Source organism: Galleria mellonella, unplaced genomic scaffold, assembly GCF_026898425.1.
Source record: "Galleria mellonella isolate WM207_F2 unplaced genomic scaffold, CSIRO_AGI_GalMel_v1 utg28, whole genome shotgun sequence".
Classification (NCBI taxonomy): domain Eukaryota; kingdom Metazoa; phylum Arthropoda; class Insecta; order Lepidoptera; family Pyralidae; genus Galleria; species Galleria mellonella.
This window is the reverse complement of record NW_026442064.1, coordinates 4,215,495-4,239,017: the sequence shown is the minus strand read 5'-3', so window position 1 is coordinate 4,239,017 and position 23,523 is coordinate 4,215,495. Positions and strand designations below refer to the sequence as shown.

General features: G+C 33.9%; 2 protein-coding genes across 3 annotated transcripts in view; one reads left to right on the top strand and one right to left on the bottom strand.

Annotated features, from left to right (window-relative positions):
- LOC113517029 (band 7 protein AGAP004871) overlaps positions 1-23,523 on the bottom strand; it is a 39,699-nt gene that overhangs the window by 1,452 nt on the left and 14,724 nt on the right. For both annotated transcript variants that reach the window (XM_052895481.1, XM_052895480.1), the window contains exons 5-6: positions 14,763-15,022; positions 1,790-1,970 (exon numbers count right to left, since the gene is read on the bottom strand). In XM_052895481.1, the coding sequence (XP_052751441.1) occupies positions 1,790-1,970; positions 14,763-15,022 (441 nt within the window). The remainder of the gene's footprint in view (positions 1-1,789; positions 1,971-14,762; positions 15,023-23,523) is intronic.
- LOC128200820 (uncharacterized) lies at positions 7,283-11,479 on the top strand. Its single transcript, XM_052895479.1, has 2 exons — positions 7,283-8,822; positions 9,347-11,479. The coding sequence occupies exon 2, from the start codon at positions 9,352-9,354 to the stop codon at positions 11,221-11,223; it is 1,872 nt and encodes a 623-aa protein (XP_052751439.1). The 5' UTR covers positions 7,283-8,822; positions 9,347-9,351; the 3' UTR covers positions 11,224-11,479.

Sequence of the window (23,523 nt, the reverse complement as noted above, 5' to 3'; positions counted from 1 at the left end):
ATACATCTACAGACTAGAATTGGAGTAGTTCGCAGTACGTAAATCTAAAAATCAAGTCGTGTCAAAGAATATAATAATAATGATATAATAATGAATATAAATATATATATAATAATAATAATCATCATCATCATTTCAGGCATTGTCTGTCCACTGCTGGACACAGGCCTCCCCTACAGACTGCCATATGGAACGATCCTGAGCCACCTGCATCCCTACTCCCTACAATGCTTTTGAGGTCGTCACTCCATCTAGTGGGGGGTCGCCTTACACTATTAAAATAATAATATGATATAATAATAGAACAGAAATTTCGTAAATAAAGCATTCAAAAACGATTCCAAATTAATAGTATCCGATACTAACTTAATAGCTAACATGGATCTAGTGCGAAGTTAGTATGGGAAGCTTACATTTTTTGTCATTTTTCGACCCATGTTTCATTGGTGAAATTATTCGCTCTCTTTGGTAGAACATTCTCTTCAAAGAATATTAACAGTACTAATTTCACCCACTACATTTATTACTAACGATCCGGCTTGGTTTCACGCGCTGATAATGTTGCTTTTTATAGATATTTTTCTTTAATCAATTAAGAAGTTTTTTCGTTTATCTTTTACAAACAAACATATCGTTCCTTTTTGCAATATTAGTAGGATTACATAAAATAAAAGCATAGAGAAACACAAAATATTCATAATAAATATCGGAAGGTGATGCTATTGTATTACCGTGGGCGAGTCATCATTGTCATTATATATTAAAATCAACATTACGTAAACCAAACCTGAAATGATAAATTGCAGCTACAATACCCAAAGGCGCTATTATGTAAATACATAATTTATTTGCCATAAACCCTTTATAGTTCGCAAGTAAAAGGATTATGTTTGAGTAAAAACAAATATAACCCAATATAAGTTTTCGAATTTCGTATTATAAGCGATCTTATGTTTTGTATAAGTTATGCGATATTTTCTATTGATTTGGATTCTATTGAATTTGTTTGTAATGTTGAGTTTACGTCTTTGATGGTAGGTAGGTACCAGAATTATCTAACTATATTTATTTTTTTCAAAACAGAGTGAAATAGATTTTTAAGCAACTTAGAATGGCATATACTTATAAGTTGACCGGAAAGTGGTAATCCTCGCCTATAAACATGAGCAGCAACCATGTAAATTATATAATATACTGTGGCGTCTATGGTACGGCTAGTGCGTTGCCATTTTGAACTCTGTGGCCATGTCATCATCATTATCATCATATCAGCCTTTATTTGTTCACTGCTGAACATAGGCCTCCCTCATACGGGGGTTTAGCCTGTAGTTGCCATAGTAGCTAACCATTAGGCGGGTTGGCAACGTCAGTTAGGCTTTGGTGATATTTTAAGAGGAACACTGCTGCCCATCCCACGGTCATTTAGTCCGTCATGTAATTAGAAGCATACCTAATTAGCTGAATGTATACTATATATAGCTAATATAGTAGGGAGATGTGGGTTCGAATCTTACCAGATCGAGTTATCGAGAGGTTTTTTTCAAGCTATTAACTACCTGTTTCCCGCGGCTTTACCACTACCTGTTACCCATTGAATCGGAATATAAAGTATGCTATATACAAATGTAAATCTTTTGACCCTTTACACGTATGATTATTAATAGGATTTATATTTACAAAAGCCTCCCAATTGAGAAAGGACAATCTTCAGCAGTGGACAGTGAACGACAGATTTGATGATGAACAGAATTTACGATGATACGCATGCTTTTGTAAGATAGGCACCTACTTGCAAATAACGCAATTGCAGTGCAGCAGGGCTGTCTCCGATCACTTCAGATGCTTCACGTAGAGCCCTTGAGGCTTTCTGTTCCCCTTCAGCGGCGATAACTTTGGCTCGAGCCTCCCTAGCTGCCTCAGCCTCGGCAGCCATAGCACGCTGCAGTTGAACAGGTAGGCGGACGTCTTTGCTGTAAAGTAAACGTGATAAAGTAACAAAAATACAACTGTTTAATGTAACTAGTGTATTTTAAGTACATAATTGATGTTAATTTGTTATATGTTTGACGATTTCTTAAAAAAATTAAAAAAAAAAAATAATTAATGTAGCCAGTGATGCTTGGAACGATCTGAGAATTCTAAAGATATCCCATAAATCCAAATCTGTTCAGATATTTAGAAGTTATAATGGAATACAAAATTCTTACATACGCGTGAACTCTGAAAATATTACACGCCTTTTTTCAGGGAGTCATGCAAAAAAGTAATCCAGTTTGGATTTACAATATTCTGGTACGAATGCGAGTAATCCTCTGATCTCTTCAAAAAAATTATTTTATCTCTCAGTCAGAGAAAACTGAAAGATATTCTTATATTTTCTTTTAATGTCTACATATAGAGTTTATATCTTTTTTTACCATTTTTGATATTGTTTTTATATATTTTACCGATAATTCGTGTTATAGACTATTTCAATAATATTTACTGAAAACGTAAACAAGTTTTGTTAGATTTATTATAGAAATACTATCTAAATGAAATTAGTAACAAATTGAAATATGCAGTTAATATATTAGTAGCTTTTACCCGTGACTTTGTCTGTGTGACTGGTTATCCCATATAATATGTGTATATATAAAATTTCATAGTGGTCAGTTAAGCTGTTAAGGCGTATAAGGTATAAGGTAACAAACAAACAAACGCACTTTTACATTTATAATATTAGTATATTAGTCGACTATCTCGTCGGGTCAGTGACATGTTTGTTTACATTTTCATTAAGTTATATTGGAACAGACTATAATAACAAGTCACGTGTAAGTTTAACTGTAAGTAAACTGTAAATTTTGTTAAAAACAAAATTTATACTTTTGTTAAAACAACTTAATCATAGACATAATATAAGGTTACGTTCCAAAAAATCCGAATTCAAGTGCAGCTAACCAGTTAAGTTTAAAACTGAACTACTGTATCGGTTTTGATACAATTTGTATGGGACAAATCTGTAAGATAAAAAGAAATCCAAATTGGTTTACAACTGACTGACTTATGAGGTAACAGACAAAAAAAATACAACCATATTCAATGTTTCTTGTTCTGCTTTTCTTTTTGATGTCAGTTGAAAAGAAATCTTAAAAATTAAAAATAAATTAAAATAAAATTTTATTTAAATTAAATTAAAATTTAAATCTTAAGAAACAAAACATTCTTAATAATATTATAAATGTGAAAGTCAGTGTGTTTGTTATCTCCTCTCTTAGCGCCTTAATGCCTTAACCAATCACTGAAAATTGGTATATATGGGATAGAAAGAGACACAGGCTACTTTTAATCCCGGTCAGTGAACATATCCCGATCACGCGAATGAAGTCGCGGGTAAAAGCTAGTATTATTATACTAGCTTGTATGTAAATGATTTGTAGGCAAAATTTCGACCAAAAAATATGGGTCGAGTAAAAGCGTCTATCCAATTGATATTATTGCATTCAACAGAAAAAAGATTCTTCTGCGAAAATTTCTCCAATATTCACTAATAGAATTTCTCGCACATGTGTGCGGCTTCCCACGAATGTTCTGTGTGTGATATCATTATGATAGCAAGATTACATAGTCGTTGCATTTCACATAGAACGTAAGTAGGTCAACTTTGACAAAATATAATATACCTATAGGATGACATGGAAATCGTTTTAGCATTTTCACCAAATAAACATGGGTTTTTATGGGTGAAAAAATGGTCACCCCGCCTGCGCTATCAGTATGTAGTCGGGCACCAGTTGCCACTGATGATGGGTGACCACGATAGTCGATCGTAGCGAATTTAATAGGAATTAACCACGGTGGTTTTTAGGAGGAATCGCAAGGAGGCCAATTTACTAGAGTATATTTCTAGCGATAGGGCTGTTAGACCCCATTACAAACAATCTTTTTTCCCCCCCAATAAACAAAGGTTAAAAATGACAAAAATTTTCGAGCCTCTCATATACAAAATGAGTATTAAAAGGAAGGTTTAAAATTGTTTTAGTCGCTTTATTAATTTAAAATGCACGAATTTTTTATAGCAAGATTAGAGTTTATATGTACCATACGAGGTTTGTCCGGAAAGTACGTATAAAAGTTTTTTAAAAATTTATTTTACAATTATTCAGGTAAATCAATTTTATCCCCTTCAAAGTACTCCCCCTGTGACATAATGCACTTGTGCCAACGCCGTTTCCACTGTGAGAAGGCTCCTTGAAAGTCCTCTGGTTGTAGGTTTCTCAGCTGCCCCGTCGTAGCTTTTTTTATCTCATTTATGTCCCCCAAATGCCGCCCCCGAAGTACCAATTTGGTTTTTGGGAACAAGAAGAAGTCACACGGGGCCAAATCCGGCGAATAGGGGGGGTGTTCGGTCACCGTAATGGAATTTTTACTCAAAAACTCACGGACAACAAGAGAGGTGTGGGCAGGGGCATTGTCGTGGTGAAGAATCCAACGCCCCTCTCGCGCCAATTCTGGACGAACTCGTGCCACACGAGCTTTGAGGCGTCTGAGCACATCGACGTAGAATTTTCCATCAACTGTCTGGCCTGGAGGGACGAATTCTTGATGGACAATCCCCCGAACATCGAAAAAAACAATCAACATTGTCTTGACATTTGAGCGGGATTTTCTTGATTTTTTTGTACGTGGTTCCCCGGATGCCTTATCGAATTAGATCGGCAAAAATTTCACGGCCATTCTTGCCGAGTTTCGAGAGAAACTTGATTACGACGCGCTGCTCTTCAACGGAAGCGGGCTCCATGCCGACGGGGTTTCGTTAAGAGGTAACTTCACAGATGGCGTGACAAGCCACGCACGGCGGTCAGACCAGAACTGAAGCATTGTTAGGGACATAAGGAAGGGGTCCTGCGCTTACCTGGCCTCCCCACTCCTCTTTCTCGCATTCCAGAACACTTTTATACGAACTTTCCGGACAGACCTCGTATATCTGAGGAAGTAACTTATAATATTGAGTAAAAATATTTTTTTTTACACTACAGATATAATAAATGTGGAAAACAAGCTCACGGCCCACCTGATGGTAAGTGGTTACCGTAGCCTATATACCTACCTACGCCTATAATACCAGGGGCATTATGCGTTCGTTGCCCTCCCTGAAGAAACCTCTTTACCCTATTTTTGAAGAACCCTATGCTGGAGTCTCTTAGGAGGGGGGAAGTGATTGCTAATAATGTGGACTCCCAGTCCCATTGCTAGCACAAATAATTATGTTAGTTTATTACGTAATCCACTTTTAGTAGCAATACTGTAGGCAGTAAAGTTGGATTTGATGTAACCACCTTAATAACCCATTAGTGTTCCTCGGATCGCTCTTATAAGAAACTATTCGTACTACGACATTGTATCATATGATATTCTAGAGGATGTTTTTTCAAGACCGGATTCATGAGCAGTTCCAACGGGAATGAAATACGGGAAGTTATTTATAGTTAGAATCGGGCAACGCCACGGGAAACGGCTAGTAATATTATAAAATTGTAACTAGACAATGTCTGTACATGGGAGATATTTAACGAAACTAATATAAGATATCGGTAGATGCCAAAACAATATATTTTAAATTTCGTTTGATTGTCTGTATGTTTGTTTCGACATCACACAAAAATTACTGTATCTAATTAGATGCGGTTTCCACAGTTGTGTTCCTTAAGATTTAATTAAAAATCTATTGCAATTTTTTTCGTGATACGTTATGATTTTCCCACTGTTGAAACCATGCGCATGAAGTAGCGAGAGAAAAGCTAGTCGATTGTATTCATTTTTATTTTTCATGTACACATTTTTTTTGTACAATTGATAAAGAGAAGCTGAAATCAATTCTGAATATCTCGTCGTTAAGGAAAAGAAACGTTTAATAGATTTCTTTTCATATTGCTATATATAGATAATTATCCCAAAATATCCCTCCCGTTGGTTAAATTGCTAAAAAAGGATTATAAATTCGTTTGGGAGTCTAAACGTCAAAGTTTGGACAAGATCAAACATTTATTATGTACATAATCCTTCTATACCCGCTTATTTTTCAGAGAAATCTTTGGTTTGCACAATACTCTATATAGATCCTGTTTGGATGCAGGAAACAGAATTTATGTTAGTGTGTTACGCATTTAGAAAGTTCTCCGATGTCGAAAAGAGGTATTCTGTTGTCGAAAAAGATTATCTATCTTTGGTTTGGGCGTTTAATTTTTTTCATTAATAGATGGATTTGCGTTTGATCCTCACTTGATGCTTAGTGAGGATAAGGTCTAGGATTATTTTTAATGTTGTGGGGTAAGGAATTTCAGGTAGTAATTGATCATAAGCGGTTATGTTAGCTTCTTTATTCAATGAATGGTAAACTAGCTAGCTAGATGGTCTCCTATCAAAATCAAAATACGAGTATATTGGTTGCTCACGCGCCCAGTTTTTTTTTTTATGAATGGTACTAGAATGGTAACTCCGCCGACGCTGTCGGTATACGCTGGTGACCTGCTAGCATATACCAGTGATATATGATAGGTGAGGATGAAAACAGCTCAGTTAGCCCATCGTGACGAACTTCATAAGAATTAATCATCATGGTTTTCAGGGGGAACCGCGTAGTGTATTGCTAGTAATGGGGCTTTTAAGACCCTATTACTAATAATCCCTTCCGCGTATAGTCAGGCGCCTTCTATAGCGATAGTCATTTAACCACTGCTGAGTGATCTATCAACAACGATTTCGTATCACATTTTGCATAAAAAAATTAAAAAGGTGATTTACTATCCTATTACTACTATACTATTCCTATTATTACTATACTATTCCTTACTATCACTATACTATTCCTGCAATGAGGTGGAGGGCGTTGATATTCGCGACACAGTTTCATACTTCTGCGGATATCATCGTTTTTCAATAATATCGTAACCAATGTTTTTGTTCCAAATAAAGAATTATTATTATTATTACTATATGATTTGATAGTTTTGTAGTGTTGTCTTTTTAGAGATGATCACAGAAATTTCAGACTTCGGTCTAACCAAAATATTAGGTTTTCGTACACGATATTTCTTTGATATTACACACGTATGCACGCACATACGTATATTATATATGTATGTTATGCTCAATGTCAAGATAATGTCACATTGTGTTTGGACAGAGATTAGTGATAGGATTATTAATGAAACTATAGCTTCCTAATCCCTGAAGGTAGGGGTAAGGGATTGTTAGTAATGCGAACTACCAGTTCCATTACTAGCAATTACAGATGGGCAAAGCACCGGGTTTAAACCCGGTGCTTTGGTAAAAACCCAATAAACACCCATAAACTCCCATAATCACCCAAAAAAATAGGTTTTTACGTATTTTTTTGAAAATATGTAAGTAATACCAATAAATTATTTTTATAAATTGTATTGATCAATTCTACAATATTAAATAAAACGTTAACTAATAATATTTCAGGAAATTTTAAAAATCTATATATAATAAAATGAAAGTAATTAATTTTCAGTGTTTTCATGTTGCAGTTGATCAACATGTTGGCCTTTTGCTTCCCGTAGATACTTTAAAATTTCTTCATAACACCTCGTTCGCACACATGGCCGTATATATTTAAATTCTTGAGCCACTAACAGTCCGAAATACTCATTTCTTTTATCCTCTTCTCCATAAATTAAGCATTTAGAACAGTTTGTTTCTTCTTTCAGTAAATTTTCTTTTACTTTATCCTCGTTTTTTTTCTTTGTTGCGACGACGCTGGGTAAATCGTCTGGACACTGGGTCTCACTATCGCCAAATATATTTGGAGATCGGCTTCGGCTACGGCTTGGCAGACATTTTTTTCTTTCTACAATTTTAAATTAAATTTATTAGAATAAATGCTTCGAACACACGCGATCTAAGTACCTTTTGTGTTTATTATACCTTACCTACCTAGGTATAAAAAGAGTACTTACGTAGATTTTCTTTTATTAACTGTTTTATACGAAGATCTTGATCTCTCAAATTAGCATCCATTTTACTTCCAGTGATTATCAACTAAATTAATAATCCACAAAGTATTAAATAACGTTTTTATGAAATATTTAGCACAAAAACAATACCCTTTAAATATCGATCGTCAGTAACTGTGGCTGACTTACCTATATTCTAGCAAGCAGGACTGCCAGATGTGAAGGGGAAATCCCCAATAAATTGTTGCATGTGACTGATGATGTGAGCATGTTCGTTTCATAATAAAAATGTTGCCAGGTAACCAAAAAGTCGTATGTTTTTGTGCGAATTACGATCATAATCTTTACGATCGTACATTAAAAAATAGACAAATAATAGTATGAGTACGATTTAAATCGTATATCTGTCAACCCTGCTAGCAAGACAGCGACAAAATCACGTTGCATAACAATGTAGCCCAAGCTTATATCTTATGAAATATACGGAAGAGATACGGACTTAGAAAAAACAGAAATGTTGTTCTTTGTGGAAGTCATTGATGAAATTCTATGTATTTTAGCCCGCAAACTTTCTTCAAACAAAAACAGCGCCATCTAGTATCGAGTTCTGTAATTATCTCTTTGTTTATGGATTTGAAGTAAGACCGCCACGCATGCAATACATTATGACTGGGGATTCCCCTATTCGTCGACGCTGAATATGAGGCGACGACAATCACTGTCAAACGTGTTCACTATTACTCTGACTCTGGTAACGTGACTTCCTGGTAACGTGTTAGGTAGGAAAAGCAGTAAAAAAGTGCATATTAAGGGAGCAGATTTGAAATAATATTTATACTTAACAAGAAATAATTAAAGGTAAGTGGATTTTTGAATGATACAATTATATCATGATCACTTAACAATTTTAACTTAAAATTAGATGTATTATTACAAGCTTTTATTTAGCTTGCGTTATGTAAATAAAAGTATGTAGGTATGTTCGTATGTTGATGCAATTATCCTCAATCCTCAACCGACTGGGATAAAATTTTCCATACACGTTTATTTTGGATGATAGTGCATAGTTAGCTGAGAGTCGTCATTGGATAATAATGGTGGATAGCCTAAGATGTGTACTAGATATTTATTTTTAACATAATATGCGTAAGTACCTAATCGAATTAAAGAAGTTGCTGAGAAAAATACAGAACAATACGATAATAAACTAGCGTCTGCGTTTAATCCTCCGAGGAGATGTAATTTTACAAAGGTTTTTTGTATTTATTTTATTATTTTTTTAATAAATTTATTGTAAATAACAAGAAATAATCATTGTAAAAAAATAGGCACTCTATTGTTGAATTTTCGTCAGACCAACTAATCATCGTTCATTTTTTTAGGTTCAATGGGGAGACCTAAAGATTTACGCATATGGGAGCACTACCGTACTTTACCAAACAAGTCTGTTTCTTGCAAGCTTTGTAATAAGGTCTACAAATTCAGTAATGCTGCCAAAATGCTTCAACATCTTATCACTTGTCCAAAATCTCCAGAAACATTAAAAGACTCTATGAAACTTATAAAAGATAGCTCGTCCAAAACCAAAATGTCTGGACTGTCAGAGATAGAGACAAATGATTCTTTTATAAGCCCCTCGTCGTCTGCTAACACTACAATAAATGCTGAGTTTCAAGACACCGATGATCATATAAAAACAGAATTAGCGAGAGCTATATTTGTAACAGGGACGCCATTATCGATGGTGCAACATCCTTTATGGATACAATTTTTCGAAAAATTGCAACCAAAATTTAAAATACCTTCACGTAAAGCTTTAGCGACAAAATACTTAGATAAAATATATAGAGAAATGCGTTTTGAGTTAAATGAGGAACTAAATGCTTGTAGTTACTTACACCTTCAGTGCGATGGCTGGTCTAATTTAAGAAATGAAGGAATAATAAACTTTCTTATATCAAAACCTCAACCTGCATACGTTAAAAGTTTGAATACAGAAAGTAATCCTCACACTAGTGAATACCTTAGCCAAGAAGTTGAAAAAGTAATGAAAGTGTATGGAGCAAATAAGTTTCTTGTACTTATTGGCGATAACGCTAGAAATATACAAAAGGCATTCGAATTAACAAAACTCAAATATCCACATGTTGTTCCTCTCGGTTGCTGTGCACATATCCTTAACTTGTTGTGCCAAGATATTGTAAAGATACAAGAAGTAACTGTGTTTATTATGCAAGCCATAAATATAATAAAAACTGTTAAAAGGAGTCAACGATTAAGTTCCTTGTTGATAAAATCAAGGCAGGGTGAAGATTCTACACAAACACTAAAATTGCCTTGTGCTACAAGATGGGGAAGTCATGTTACTTCGTTAAAAAGTTTGAAAGCAAATAAGATAGCTTTGCAAATATTAACAGTTAGAGAAGATGTGGTAATTTCAAGAGATATTAAAGATTTAATTCTAAGTGATGATTTCTGGACGAAGACAGGGGAATGTATAAGTATTTTGGAACCAGTCACTGAAAGCATATTTTACTTAGAGAGCGACCAGAATCGTTTGCATCGCACATACATTACATTTAGAGATGTACAAGCTAAGATACGTTTTGCATTAAATGAGATTTCGACATTGAGCGAAGAAAGCAAACAGCAGATTCTAACATCAGTATCTTCAAGATGCAATATGGCAATGAGGCCAATACATTTTGCAGCATATATTCTAGACCCCAGGACTCTAGGAGTCGAACTTACTCAAGAGGAAGAACTTAAGGGTATGGAGTTTATCTACAATTTAAGCCAACACTTAAGTTTGTCAAATGTAATGGCAGATTTGGCGTGTTATAAAGCTAAAGAAAACTTTTGGGCCAGAGGATTTGTATGGAGCTCATTAGATAGCATTGAGCCCCTAATATGGTGGAAAGGTATTTGTGGTTCCACTGAGTTAAGCAAAGTAGCGATTCGTATTCTATCAGCTCCCTGTACTTCGGCAGCCACTGAGCGTTCCTTTAGTATCCAAGGCTACATACATAATAACAAAAGAAATCGACTTACAACTGAAAGAACTGAAAAAATTTCATTCATTTGTTATAACTGGAATCTTAAACATAAAGCTGAATGCGAGGACATTCAGTTTAATGAAGAAAATACCTTAGAAGCTTTCATTGAGCAAGTAAATGAACATAACAGTTTAGACGAAATAGAGCCTATCGAACCTATACAATTCATCGCTTGTAATAACTCTGAATCTGACAGTGATTGACTGTAGTTTTACATTTTACTTTCATCTCTTTCTTAATAAACTCAAAATCAAATTAAAAGTTTTTTATTCTGTAGGCTGCATAATAATATTGTCTATGTCCAGTATAGTGGACGTCTTGCGGCTGAGATGACGATGATGAAGTACAAAATCATAAACACCCAAAAATTTGGGTGTTTATGGGGTTTAAACCCAATAAACCCAAAACACCCGGTTTTTACCCACCAGACTTTAAACCCACCCAGGTGGATTGCCCATCTCTACTAGCAATATACTCTGTTTGGTCGACCTCCACATGATTCCCTCTGGAAACCATGACGCTAAATTCTAGGTGTATTCATCACGATGGTCTAACTATCTTTTCATTCCCACCTATCATCCCTCACTGGTGCCCTGCTTGCGCTAACGGTATACGCTAACGAGGCACCAGTGAGGGATGAGAGGTGAGAATGAAAAGGCTGGTCAGCTAGTCCATCGTGATGTATACATCAGGTTACTATTCCATTATCATCTATTAAAAAATAGTTCCTTTGCTAGTATATAATTAAAAATTATATACTAGCAAGTTGTGGTCTAGTACACGAGTAGGTTATATCCTAACTTAGCATGTGAGACACTTTTTGTACTGCTTCAGGTAAGCAGAGCCGTGGGATATAGCTAGTAATCAATATGTATAAAAAGGTCTTTGGTGGCTAATAAATTCAACATTTCCATCCTTATGCCGAACACGCGTCACTATTAAATATTACAGTAGGTAGGTATTTAGTAAATACTTTTCACGGGCAAGTTTATCGATTCAACTATTCAAACTATGTTGTGTAGCTATCGGCCACTCTTGGGTAGTTGTCCCTAACTAGATCGTTATATCGTAAATTACGGTATTTACTAGTGATGTACCGGGTCAGGATTACACGAATACTGACTAAAGTCTGGGATTCTGCACGTTTCTACAAAGAATGTAAGTAAAATTTGGTACAAAAAGGCAGTAATGACTAATATTATATATGGTGTGGCTATATTAATGTTAAGAAAACGGTCAGAGCTTAAATAAAAGTTATAAATTTAGTTTTCTACAAAATTCGAGAATTATCCAGAGAAAAATCTAAGAAGATAGTGAAAATTTGGTTATTTAAAATTTAATGTTTGGGGCCAGACTTTTGAATTTAGAACATCTTTATTGTACACTCTGCATAATAAAAATATTTTCTAATGTCTAGAGTGCTGTCGTCCAAATACCACTTATGAAATTTGAAATTGGAAGCTAAAGAATTAGATTTATCCTAAATTGTAAAAATGGCTGATCCCAGAGGGTCGTGTTGTTGATAACCAACGACCGAGAGTAAATTATTGTTTAAATACGCAAGTTTTATGGGTTTACTGCCTTAATTAATTACTAGACAAAAAATTATTAAGTACCTGAACATTTATTAATTTTATTAAAAGAAAGCTTCCGAAATAATTTGAAACATTTGTCTTGAGTAACACTAGAATAATACTGAGTCAGTATTTGTTTGAAGCTTCAGATTCGAGACAGTATTCGAATCTGTTTTAGAATTAATTACCGACACGACTCATCACTAGTATTTACCCGCATCGTATGCTTTTCCCTTCGCCCCTTCATCATTATATTTAATTACTGCATTTGTTTACTCACATGTGGTGCGTTGGAACGGACTCGTCCTTTAATAGAACAAACCAAACTCGTTACTTTAGTAATTACTGTGATTTGAGATTGTTAGAGGCTTAATTCAAAGTTATTTCAACTTTATTAGACACTTACCACGATTGTTTTATTGGCTGCTAGTAGGACATTTGACGGGAAAAGTTTATCTTTCCGTTTTTTTTGACGAATGCGTGTGATAGTATGGGATGTTCAACGATAAAATCAACACGCTATTTTATTTAATAACAATATACCTATAAATATTTATGAATACACTTATCAAAATTCTAAGAATGGTAGGGAATGGAGTAGATTATGCCTATACGTTCCTGTATATCTTACAATAAAGCCCTACGAATAAGTCACTGTAATAAAAATTATAATAAATCTTGCACTCAGATCGTGCAGTTTTTAGTGGTTAGAAAGCCTTTACCCTAATAAGTGGTTAATTTATGTCAAAACTTTTCGCTCATTAATAAATAAAGCCTTAGGTTTAAAATAGATATACTAATTGTCACGTAAAAATGCAATTTTCTCTCCTAAATAAAGTTTTAAAAAACATTTTTAAGTATATTTTTAGTAAGCTAATACTTAAATAGAAAATCAAAGGGTTAGTTAAGTACATAATATTGTGTTAAACGGAATAATCAGTCGTATGAAATTGTTTATTGATGCATCATTGTTTCACTTACAATATCGTGTCACCAGTATTGATTAGGTGCTACCGATTGCCCTGTACATTTGTAACTTGCAAACATAGATCATTGTAAGCTGGTCGCTTTTTAAATACACAATTATAAATCTTAATATCTTGACTTAAAATGCAAAATAACGGGCAAAAGAAAAAATAAATTATTTAAATATGTACGTTAAGTTCAGATAAATAGATACCATTTCTAGTCGATAAATTTTAATTAACATCGGCCTGACAGGAAGTCTGATGGGGTCGAAAGGCAATTGACTTTGTTTGTTATGAAAATTGCACAGGACTTTTTAAATAATTGGCGAGAAACATTAAAAGTTACTCAATTGTTTTGGAAAATTGAAAATATGATCGAAAATAAACTACTCGGTGAGAACTTTACGTGTTATGTTAGCAATGTTTAACAATATCATCTACATGACATATATGAAAGGGTTTTATGTAATAAATAAATAAATAATGGCATTGTTTCCACACTTTTGTTAAACTTTGGTATGAACATTCTTGTTCTAGTCTAGTAGAACAGTCATATTTATAGGTAATTGTTGACCCAGAAAACGTTGTTTTGTCCTTTGCAACCACCATTTTCTTATCGGGATAATAATATTTTATTTGTCAAGTTATATAACATAGTTATAAGTTGTATATAAGCAGTTTCAGAGATTGTTGAACGAACACGAGATTTTTTTAAGGTCGGAATTGTTGGAAACCTTCGATGACAGTATTGTACCAGTGAAACTGAAAATTTTCACTGAAGAAATATGGCCTCGAAACCCTCAAAAATTTGAGTCTCTCTCAAAACCCAAGGTTAGCTTTTGAGTTGGTTAGTATTTTTAAATAACCAGAGGGAAACTTTGTATAAAAGTCGTTTACTTGGACATCTCTGTCCCATTCGTGTTTTTACCGTGAAGCAGTTGTGTTTGCATGGCTGTGTCTCGGTTTGAAGGATGGTGGCAGTAAATTTACAAGATACAGATGAATACTCTGTTATATCCATGGTACTGCTTATATGTATACGCGACGGTTAGCACTATCCATCAGGTAGCACTATCCGTTAGCTCGTTTGGCATTCTAAGTTGCAAAAAAATTATATACTATATATAAAATTTTTAGTTTTATGGACCATTGATGATGTCGATTCCAATTTTAAGCTTGTATATGAAGATTAATACTTACATTTCCACACGCTCAACCTTGATACCCCAGGCTTCGGTAGCTTCATCCAAAGACAGTTGCATATTTCCGGAGATGGTTTCCCGTTCGCTCAGTATTTCATGTAGCGGTCTAGTTCCCATAGTATTACGCAATGTGGTCTGAGCAAGAAGTCTAGTAGAATGATGGGCATTCTCCACGTTAGCTATTGATATAGTGGCGTTGTGGACTCGATAGTAGACTACGGCATCCACGGAGACAGTTACAGAATCCTTAGTGAGGACCTGGTCAAAAGAATATAAAATATTTAAGAAATAAAAAAGAAATCATTAACGTATATTTCCCCTTGATATGCTCACTAGCTTTCGTCAAAAGTAAAATTTCTTATATAATTGAGGAGCATTTTTACCAGTGGAAAACTGCCTGCATGGGTATCTATGTCCTACTCATATTCCTGTGGTAAAGCATTCGTGCTTGTATTGCTGTTTCGGTTTGAAAGGGACATATGACGGTGAAATTACAGGGTACGAATACAAAAATACCTAGTCCGTAATTACCATGGGCATCACAGTGTATTCTGTGATATCCATGGTGTTTTCATGACTACAGTCGACCAAGTGGTTTGTCAGTTTGTTTACCATTATAAATAGACATAATACAGTGAATAAAAAAATTCTTATTGGGAAAAGTTGCTTACAGAGTACAAAGAAGTATAAAAATACTTACCGCCTGGAAAATATTTTTCTTATTTCTTTTACTAATTAAGCTGAGTAGATTAAATAAAATATAAATGTTGCTTATAGAGAGATTGCTTATTTAGAACGTTCACTGTAATAAGAAATCTACTGAGATAAACAGCATCATAGGTATCTCAGAATACATTGAAATACTCACGGTGCCTTAGTGAAATCATAACATCAAGAAAAAGGAATACCAAAATATTACGCATTAAGCTGATAGCACCTTTGAACGTTAGCAGCAAAAGATTGATTAGAAGGGTAAGTAAACCGTCACAACAAAGTACATTTATATGACTTTAATCGAATGACCGATTGTGTTCGATCGAGTTGATGCTAAACATTAGTAAATAATCTAACCTTGAATCCATACAACGGCTTATAGGCATTAAAAATGAATATTTGATGATGTCGTAAAATATTCTAAGTACTATGACTTAGTAAGAATTCATCGTGTCACAATTCTTTATTAAGATGTTGGAAATAAAAGCCTATATGAAACTGCGTGGCCATCGTATCAATATAAGACTAGACTCCTCCTTTGAGGATGTTAATACAATATTAAAATTTATAAATTGACCTCATATAAAAAACGTTTTAAAAAACATGAGAGTATATCATTAATATTTAGGGAAGTAAAATTTTGTATCACTTTTTTTAATGGGTGATAATGGAATGGTAACCCCGCCTGCGCTATTGGTGAAATATGACAGGTGAATATGAAACATATCAGTTAGTTCATCTTAACGAATTCCTCAAGAATTAATCGCAATAGTTTCCAGGGGGAACCGCTTAGAGGTCTATCTGGTGTAATATATTGGTACATATTACGGTATACTAAGTCTATGAATATACCCTATTTTGTTAGCAAAAGAGCTCTTAGAACTTTTTATAAAAAATGTTTTTCGCCCCGATTTTGTACTACCTTTGTACTACATGCATTTGTACTGCAAACTTGTTAGGCTCGAATGGTTTAAAGAGAGGGATATGACATAGAAATTACAGGGTACAGAGGCATAACATCTTAACAGCGTTCAATACTTTTGCTAACCGAAGTGGCATTGTCGTAATTATTTGTCAATTTTCAAAAACAATTCAAACACTCGCCTTTGTACTTTTGATTACCTCTGTCATATTCTTATAACTAGTGTGTACAATAAAGAATTAAATAAATTTCAATGTTTTTTTTATGCAATTTAGAATGGCAAACAAGCTAATAGCACATCTGATGGGAAGTGGTAACCATCGCCTATAGATATGAGCAGTACCATGAACATAAAAGAGGACACTGTTTCCCCCATGTTACGCCCCATATATTGCCATTTTTGAGGAATAAGGTGTATTGATTTTATACTCTGTAAATTCACTGCCATATCCCACCTTTCGAACTGAAACACAGCCAATGTAAACACAATTGCTTCACTATTGAAACATGAATGGGACAGAGGTACATAAACAAACGACTTTTGTACAAAGCCTCTCTTTGGTTTTTTAATATTTTCGACTGGTTATTTAAAAAATGCTCTGTCAGTAAATAAAAGCGTTAATAATAAAAAATACTGCACATAAATCTATTATGAGTATTGAAAAACCTCCTCCATATTTTGCTTCGAAATATTTTCAATACATTTTTCAGACAACTTTATAATATAACAATATATTACAAAAAATATTACATGAATAACGTTGTAGTTCGTTAGCAGTTTTTTTTTTAATAATCAATTAGTAATATTGAAAAATGCTATATTGTTTTTAAAATTTGACATATAATTGCAAAGTTGCTGTACTTCGTTATTTTTATTACTTCAGGCGTTAACTGTCCACTGCTGGATATAAGCCTTCTCTAAAGGGAAGTTTTGCCAGTAGTTGCCATGTTTAGCAGGCGAGTTGGCAACCGCAGTGAGGGTATTAGAGACGCTTTTTAAGAGGCTACTGCTCAACCCTCGCCGTCCCTTAGTTGTCTCTTACGACACACGGGAAACTAGGGCACATACGGCAATTTCATTATGAACGGTTTTGATCCTCAGGAATAGCCACTCATGAGGATACTCATTATATTATATTTTGTGATGTCCATGGTCTATTCATGTCTAAAGGAAACCGCAACCATTTTTTATCAGTCAGTGGGTCGTCAGCAAGTCTGTATATGTTCGTATGTACTAGCGATCCATCCTGGTTTCGTACGAGTTTTGAATATAAAAGTATTCTATAGATAAAAGAATTTTTAAAGTAGATTTATAATTTTTTGATTTTATCCATAACAAACAAAAATCTTTTCTCCTTATAATATAACTCGTGGTTCAGATGTAAGAATTTTTCAAGGTGAATAAGACCTAGGCGGGGACGATAAAAATGCGTTACGAGGATCAAAAAACCAAGGTTGAACATAGCGAAAGGAATTTCCTTTCACATTGCTTATTATATTTATGGTACCCATGGTATCAATGTTTATGGGAGATAAGTGAGATGACTGTCAAGACATATTGAAAGGTACAGGCTCGACAAGGATAAACTGTATCCCTGAAGCAAGAATAAGCATGAAAGGAAAATAATAAACAAATAGACAAATTCAACTTTACAAGGTTAAATAGATAACATAGATTATTAAAAATTGTGTCCCATATAAAAAAAAACCGACTTCAGTTGTAATAAAACCTGTTATTTTCGTCTAAAAATTAGAATATTGAATCGATTTTAATAAAATCTCTATAGGACTAAACTGGAGAGAGAGAGCCAGAGAGAGAAATAGAGCTGGCTGGAGGAAGATGCATGAATTAGTTGCACCGACAAGAGGAAACTCTTAAATGAAAAGAAGAGAGACTAATCCGTATGTCCTTTCAGATAAAAAAGAATAATTTTAAACTCGGATATGAGGTTACAAACATTAAAAAAAAATACAACCGAATGGAGACATTTCTTCTTTTTGAAGTCGGTCATAATTAATGTTTTGTAAGGAAGTATTCTATTAGTGATTCCATACCTGTTTCCACAGAAATATCATCGAAACATGTTAGTACATGAAGCCCTAAAGTATTTGTTTCGGTTCCTTTAGAGAGAAAAAAAACTGTTTTATATCACATACATCGAATACGGATATCCTCTCTAATACAAAGGTAGCTTCATACTTACTAATATTATAAATATGAAAATGAGTTTATTTATTTGTTACTTCTTAGCACATTAACGGCTTAACAAATTATTTTGAAATTTGGTATACACGTAAAATATGGCATTGACAAGGTTCTAGGTCGCATATAAAATTTAGTGTAGTAGCTATCTGTCTATAATAATGACCTATTAACATTTCACTAGACTAACTCCTAAGAAAAGGACATTATGCACCGTTTGCGTTGACGCGATAACTTGGTATAGGGAAAAGTTAGTCAATGTGCATGTTGTAAGAAATTGATGCAGGAATTGGTTTCCATTAAAATTAAACCTAATACTAGAAATAAGAGTAATCGTTAGTAATAAAATACACATAAAACGAAATTGTGACTTTCATTCATGAAAGTGTAATTAAACAATTAAATTGTATTTATTACTAATTTTTAACCGCGACTTCGTTGACGTACATTAGATAAAAGCAACTTATCTTCTATGTCTCTTAAACAAATTAATTTTTAAATTATTTACACACGTTACTTACTGTGAAAGGCATAGATTACTCTAAAATCAGTATTTAGTATTATTACTCTGAATGTAGTAAAAGCGATGAATTTATTTATTTGGATAAACATTAATTTGTAACACTATAAATGTGCATTGTAAATACAGTGTTCTATTTAAATGTTTGGTTATGACACAATTTACATTATACTCGCTATTCAACCGTCGACTTTTCTTTAGAACTTTGTCAGACCAACAATTCTACTACACATTATTTTCAAGTAACTCACAGATTCTGCAGCACACGCCGAAATAGCTCATTGATGGCAGGATTTTTTCGACATACTTAATAAGTCATAGCTCGACCAATTTAAACAATATCTTTGTTTTTGCTTTTTTTTCTTCATCTATTTAATTAAAGTATCTACATAAAAAAGGAACCTATATACTTAATTCAAAATATTAATTTTCTAACCAAACAATACTATAAAAACGCTTCTTGCGTCGTTCATATGCTGAATTCAGTTGAGTGAGAAAAATGAGTAACATGGCTGCGGCTGAATATTTTACTTTCAGCAAAATTGAAATATGGAAATCAGACATATCAAAATTAATATTCGTAAATCAACTTCTCTTAACCTATAATTTACTAAACAGAAGAAGAAGAAGAAGAGAACAGACCGTTAAGAATTTTTCTGCGTATTTTTAGGAAATGCAACCTGGCGATTGACAGCAAAAAGAAAACGCACAGAAAGTTTATCAACGGCTGGAGTACCAATAATTTGTAGATGACATGCCCCGTGAAAAGAATCGAGTACACTTCAACGTCGAGAGCCTTCCGTTCAAACATAGGACGGGTAAAACCATGCAATGTAATTTGTGAGAGCATTCATATTGTTTTTTAATATGTTTAGTGCCATGAGTTCAATAAGTTATTGCACGCAGCCTCCTGTAGTTTTGGCATTACGGTAGTTTTACGTCATTGCTGCTATCAAATTAACTAGAGAAAAAAAAATGTTAGATAAAATAAGTTAAGTATAATATATAATATAATAAATAAAGTTTACGGATCACTAGTTATAATTTTTTAATGCTATCTCAGATCAGACGAAGACGTTTAATGCGACTTGGGGAACTCAGTGGTAGAGGAATGGGCGGCAGCGTCCCTCTTAAAACATCTCTAAAAACTTAACTACCGTTGATAAACTGGGTGCCAAGCGTAGCAAGTACGGGCAACACTACCCTTATGGGCTAGGCTTATGCTCAGTAGTGGACAGTTAATAGTTGTATGTACTCTAAAACTAAATATCTATTCGAACATGTAATTTCACACACACACACAGTAAATGAAATTAATTCAAATTAAGTCTAACAAATTATCCATTAAGTTAATGAAGGTGTGTTCACTGTAATTAGGTAGTTAAGTACATTTCGACGGTTAACCGCTAATAACCCCTAACTAACATGAACAAAATGTTACAGAAACTACAGAAAAGTTTCTAATTTTGAATTTATTCTGAACATGATGAAATCAAAAAGGAAATTCATTTTAATATTAATCCTCAAATGATGTAAATATTAAATATGTATGCAACATTGAAAATAGGATAGGTAAGTTAAAAAGTTTTTTAAACGATTTTAAAAATGTCAGTTTTGAGTTTTCCTTGTTAACCGTCGATTTGTTAAGTCCGTTAACCTTATGAATTCAGTTTTATATACAAGAAAATACGTACGTCGCCACACAAATCTATAAGAACCTACTTCTAATAGGTACAGTGCGTCGGTTCATTATTTTAGGCTACGCTCTGATGGATTTAATTCGGATATTATTACCAAGATTATTACGTACGCGTAATGCTCCCATTATATTTTACTTTTACATGTACATGTTGTTACATGATAAATAATTCAAACAGCGGAAGCAGATTTTGTACGTCGTTTATAAAGATAGCTCTGTCATGTTTACTCGCGAAGCGTAATCTATTTCTATTTGTATTATTCAATAACTTACAACACAATATTTCAGTGAATATTATTTTTATTATTATTTTTATATCACAATTATTTATTTATATTATTTCATTAGTATAAGAACAATTAAATTACTTAATCTCATTATTCTTATTTTAAAACAAATGAACAAAATGACAATCATCAATAATATTTATTACAAAACTACAAATGAAACATTTAAAATATTTTATACCAGAGGGAGACTTTGTACAAAAGTCGCTTGCTTGGGTACTTCTGTCCCATTCGTGCTTCAACCGTGAAGCAGTTGTGTTTGCATGGCTGCGTTTCGGTTTGAAGGGTGGGGTATGGCGTGAATTTACTGGGTACAGAGGAATAACACCTGAGTCCTCAAGAATGGCAACGCATGGGGGGTATCATGGGCGAAACAGTATACTCTGTTATGTCCATGGTACTGCTCATATCTATAGGCGACGGTTACCACTTTCCATCAGGTGTATCGTCAACTTGTTTGCCATTCTAAGTTGTATAAAAAAAAAAATTATAATTGAAAATTTATTGTGGTTGGTGTCGGCATTAATTTTTTTACAATCAATATTGCTGTTTTTTTTTTTTTAATTTCTATATGCTCTACCTATATGGTAAACAAATCAATGTCTCTATTGCTTTTATTATGGTATGTGTGATTTGCTCGAATACTTTTTTGGATATTGAGTAAACGTCATCCGCGCGTGGGTTGTAATGTAAGGTATAAATATTATGTGACGGCTTACGTAATCAATCAAGTTTGCTTGCACTTGAGATTTTTCCATCTGCTCCTCTTTTTAACCCTCGACGCGAAATGAGGCGCATATAATGTTTGAAAGCTTTTTCTGTATGTCCGTGCATATGTCTCCGCGATTGTACGGGCTAAAAACGTCATCATTAGCATCATTCTAAGGGAGTGTTCTAACATTGAAATTGAATATGGAATTATGGGTTGATGGATGTAATTAATATCCATCAATCCATAATTTAATACAAAATTTCATTAAAATTTGTTGAGTTGTATTGGATTAGCTTTAATGAAGATCGTGACAAGGAGTTTTTGTATATTATAATTATCAAAGAAAATATTTCCTATATACACTTTGTATCTTTGTACTGGCTTTGAATATCTGTAGATTAAGGATAGTACCTTTCTTTAAAACAACATAACTCAACGCCACACCAGAGGCATTGCTGGTGTGCTGGCGGCCTTTTAAAAAGGAATATGCTCTTTTCTTGAAGGTAATGATGCCGCATCGGTTCCGAAATTCTACTGCTGGAAGCTGGGATGGAACTTTAGTTTGTGGCAAGTTTTGGCGTAAATTTACAAGGTACAGAGAAATAACACCCGAGTCCTCAGGAATGGCAACGCATGGGGGGTATCATGGGTGAAACAGTATACTTTGTTATGTCTATAGGCGACGGTTACCACTTTCCATCAGGTGGGCCGTCAGTTTGTTTGCCATTCTAAGTTGTATAAAAGAAAAGGTTGTACAGAAGTGAAAATCAGCAGCAGGTATCAATTTGAACAATTTCTCAGAGCACTTCTCCTGATATATACGATAAAAGAAGCATAAAGATGCAACATTTCTACGCAGTTGTAGTTGGTCGAATCGGATGTAAGGTGCAGATCATCAATAATTCGCCTGACTTTGAATGCAGTCCAACGGAAGGAGATGGTACTATGTGCTCTTGCTCATAGATGAGAACAGTAATCCATATATGGCTGGATTTAAGCTTTTTACAATGAAATTGTAGTGGTGTTCCGGTGTGAATGCCGTCTCACTCTATTAAGTACTCCTAAATTTTTGAAGGCCATCTAAGCCTTTTCCTCCAAACGACCGCAAAACTGGACGTCGTTGGATATATTAACGCCAAAAATTCTTGGGCTCGACTTATTATTAAGGGTAGTGCCTTGAAAGTGAGGAGATACGACAAACGGCAACTTATTGCGGTGAACGCGCAGACATGTATCTTCTTAGTAGTCCAGACAGTATCTGCGGTAAAATATCTAATCTTAAATAGATTAGCTTCTCATCCGTCATTCACTGAATATGCTTCTGCTTGCATCTGACAATGAGCCCCTTATGTTTTTAGTATTTCTTATTTCGTTATATAATTTATAAAATACCTATAACATATCAATGTTTATAACGGAAAGCAATATCTGCATTATCCACTGATGTATAAAAAAAACTTGTTTATTTTTTATTAGATCCTTAAGATGTAATAAATAGATGTATGCCAACATTGTTCGAACAAATTGAGAGTTCGTAATGCGATCAAACTTCTTAAGCGTTCAAGGTAGTCAAATTTTTATATGATTTGGCTTAACGCTTAACAATTTAATGGAGTAACTAAATTGATGCATTATATCAACTTTTTAAAATTATTTAGGTAATTTTTATTAGTTAAATTGATTGTGCAACAATAGACTTGCG

Excerpts from the sequence above, each read along its gene's own strand:
- LOC128200820 (XM_052895479.1), top strand. The coding sequence starts at position 9,352 with ATGGGGAGACCTAAAGATTTACGCATATGGGAGCACTACCGTACTTTA.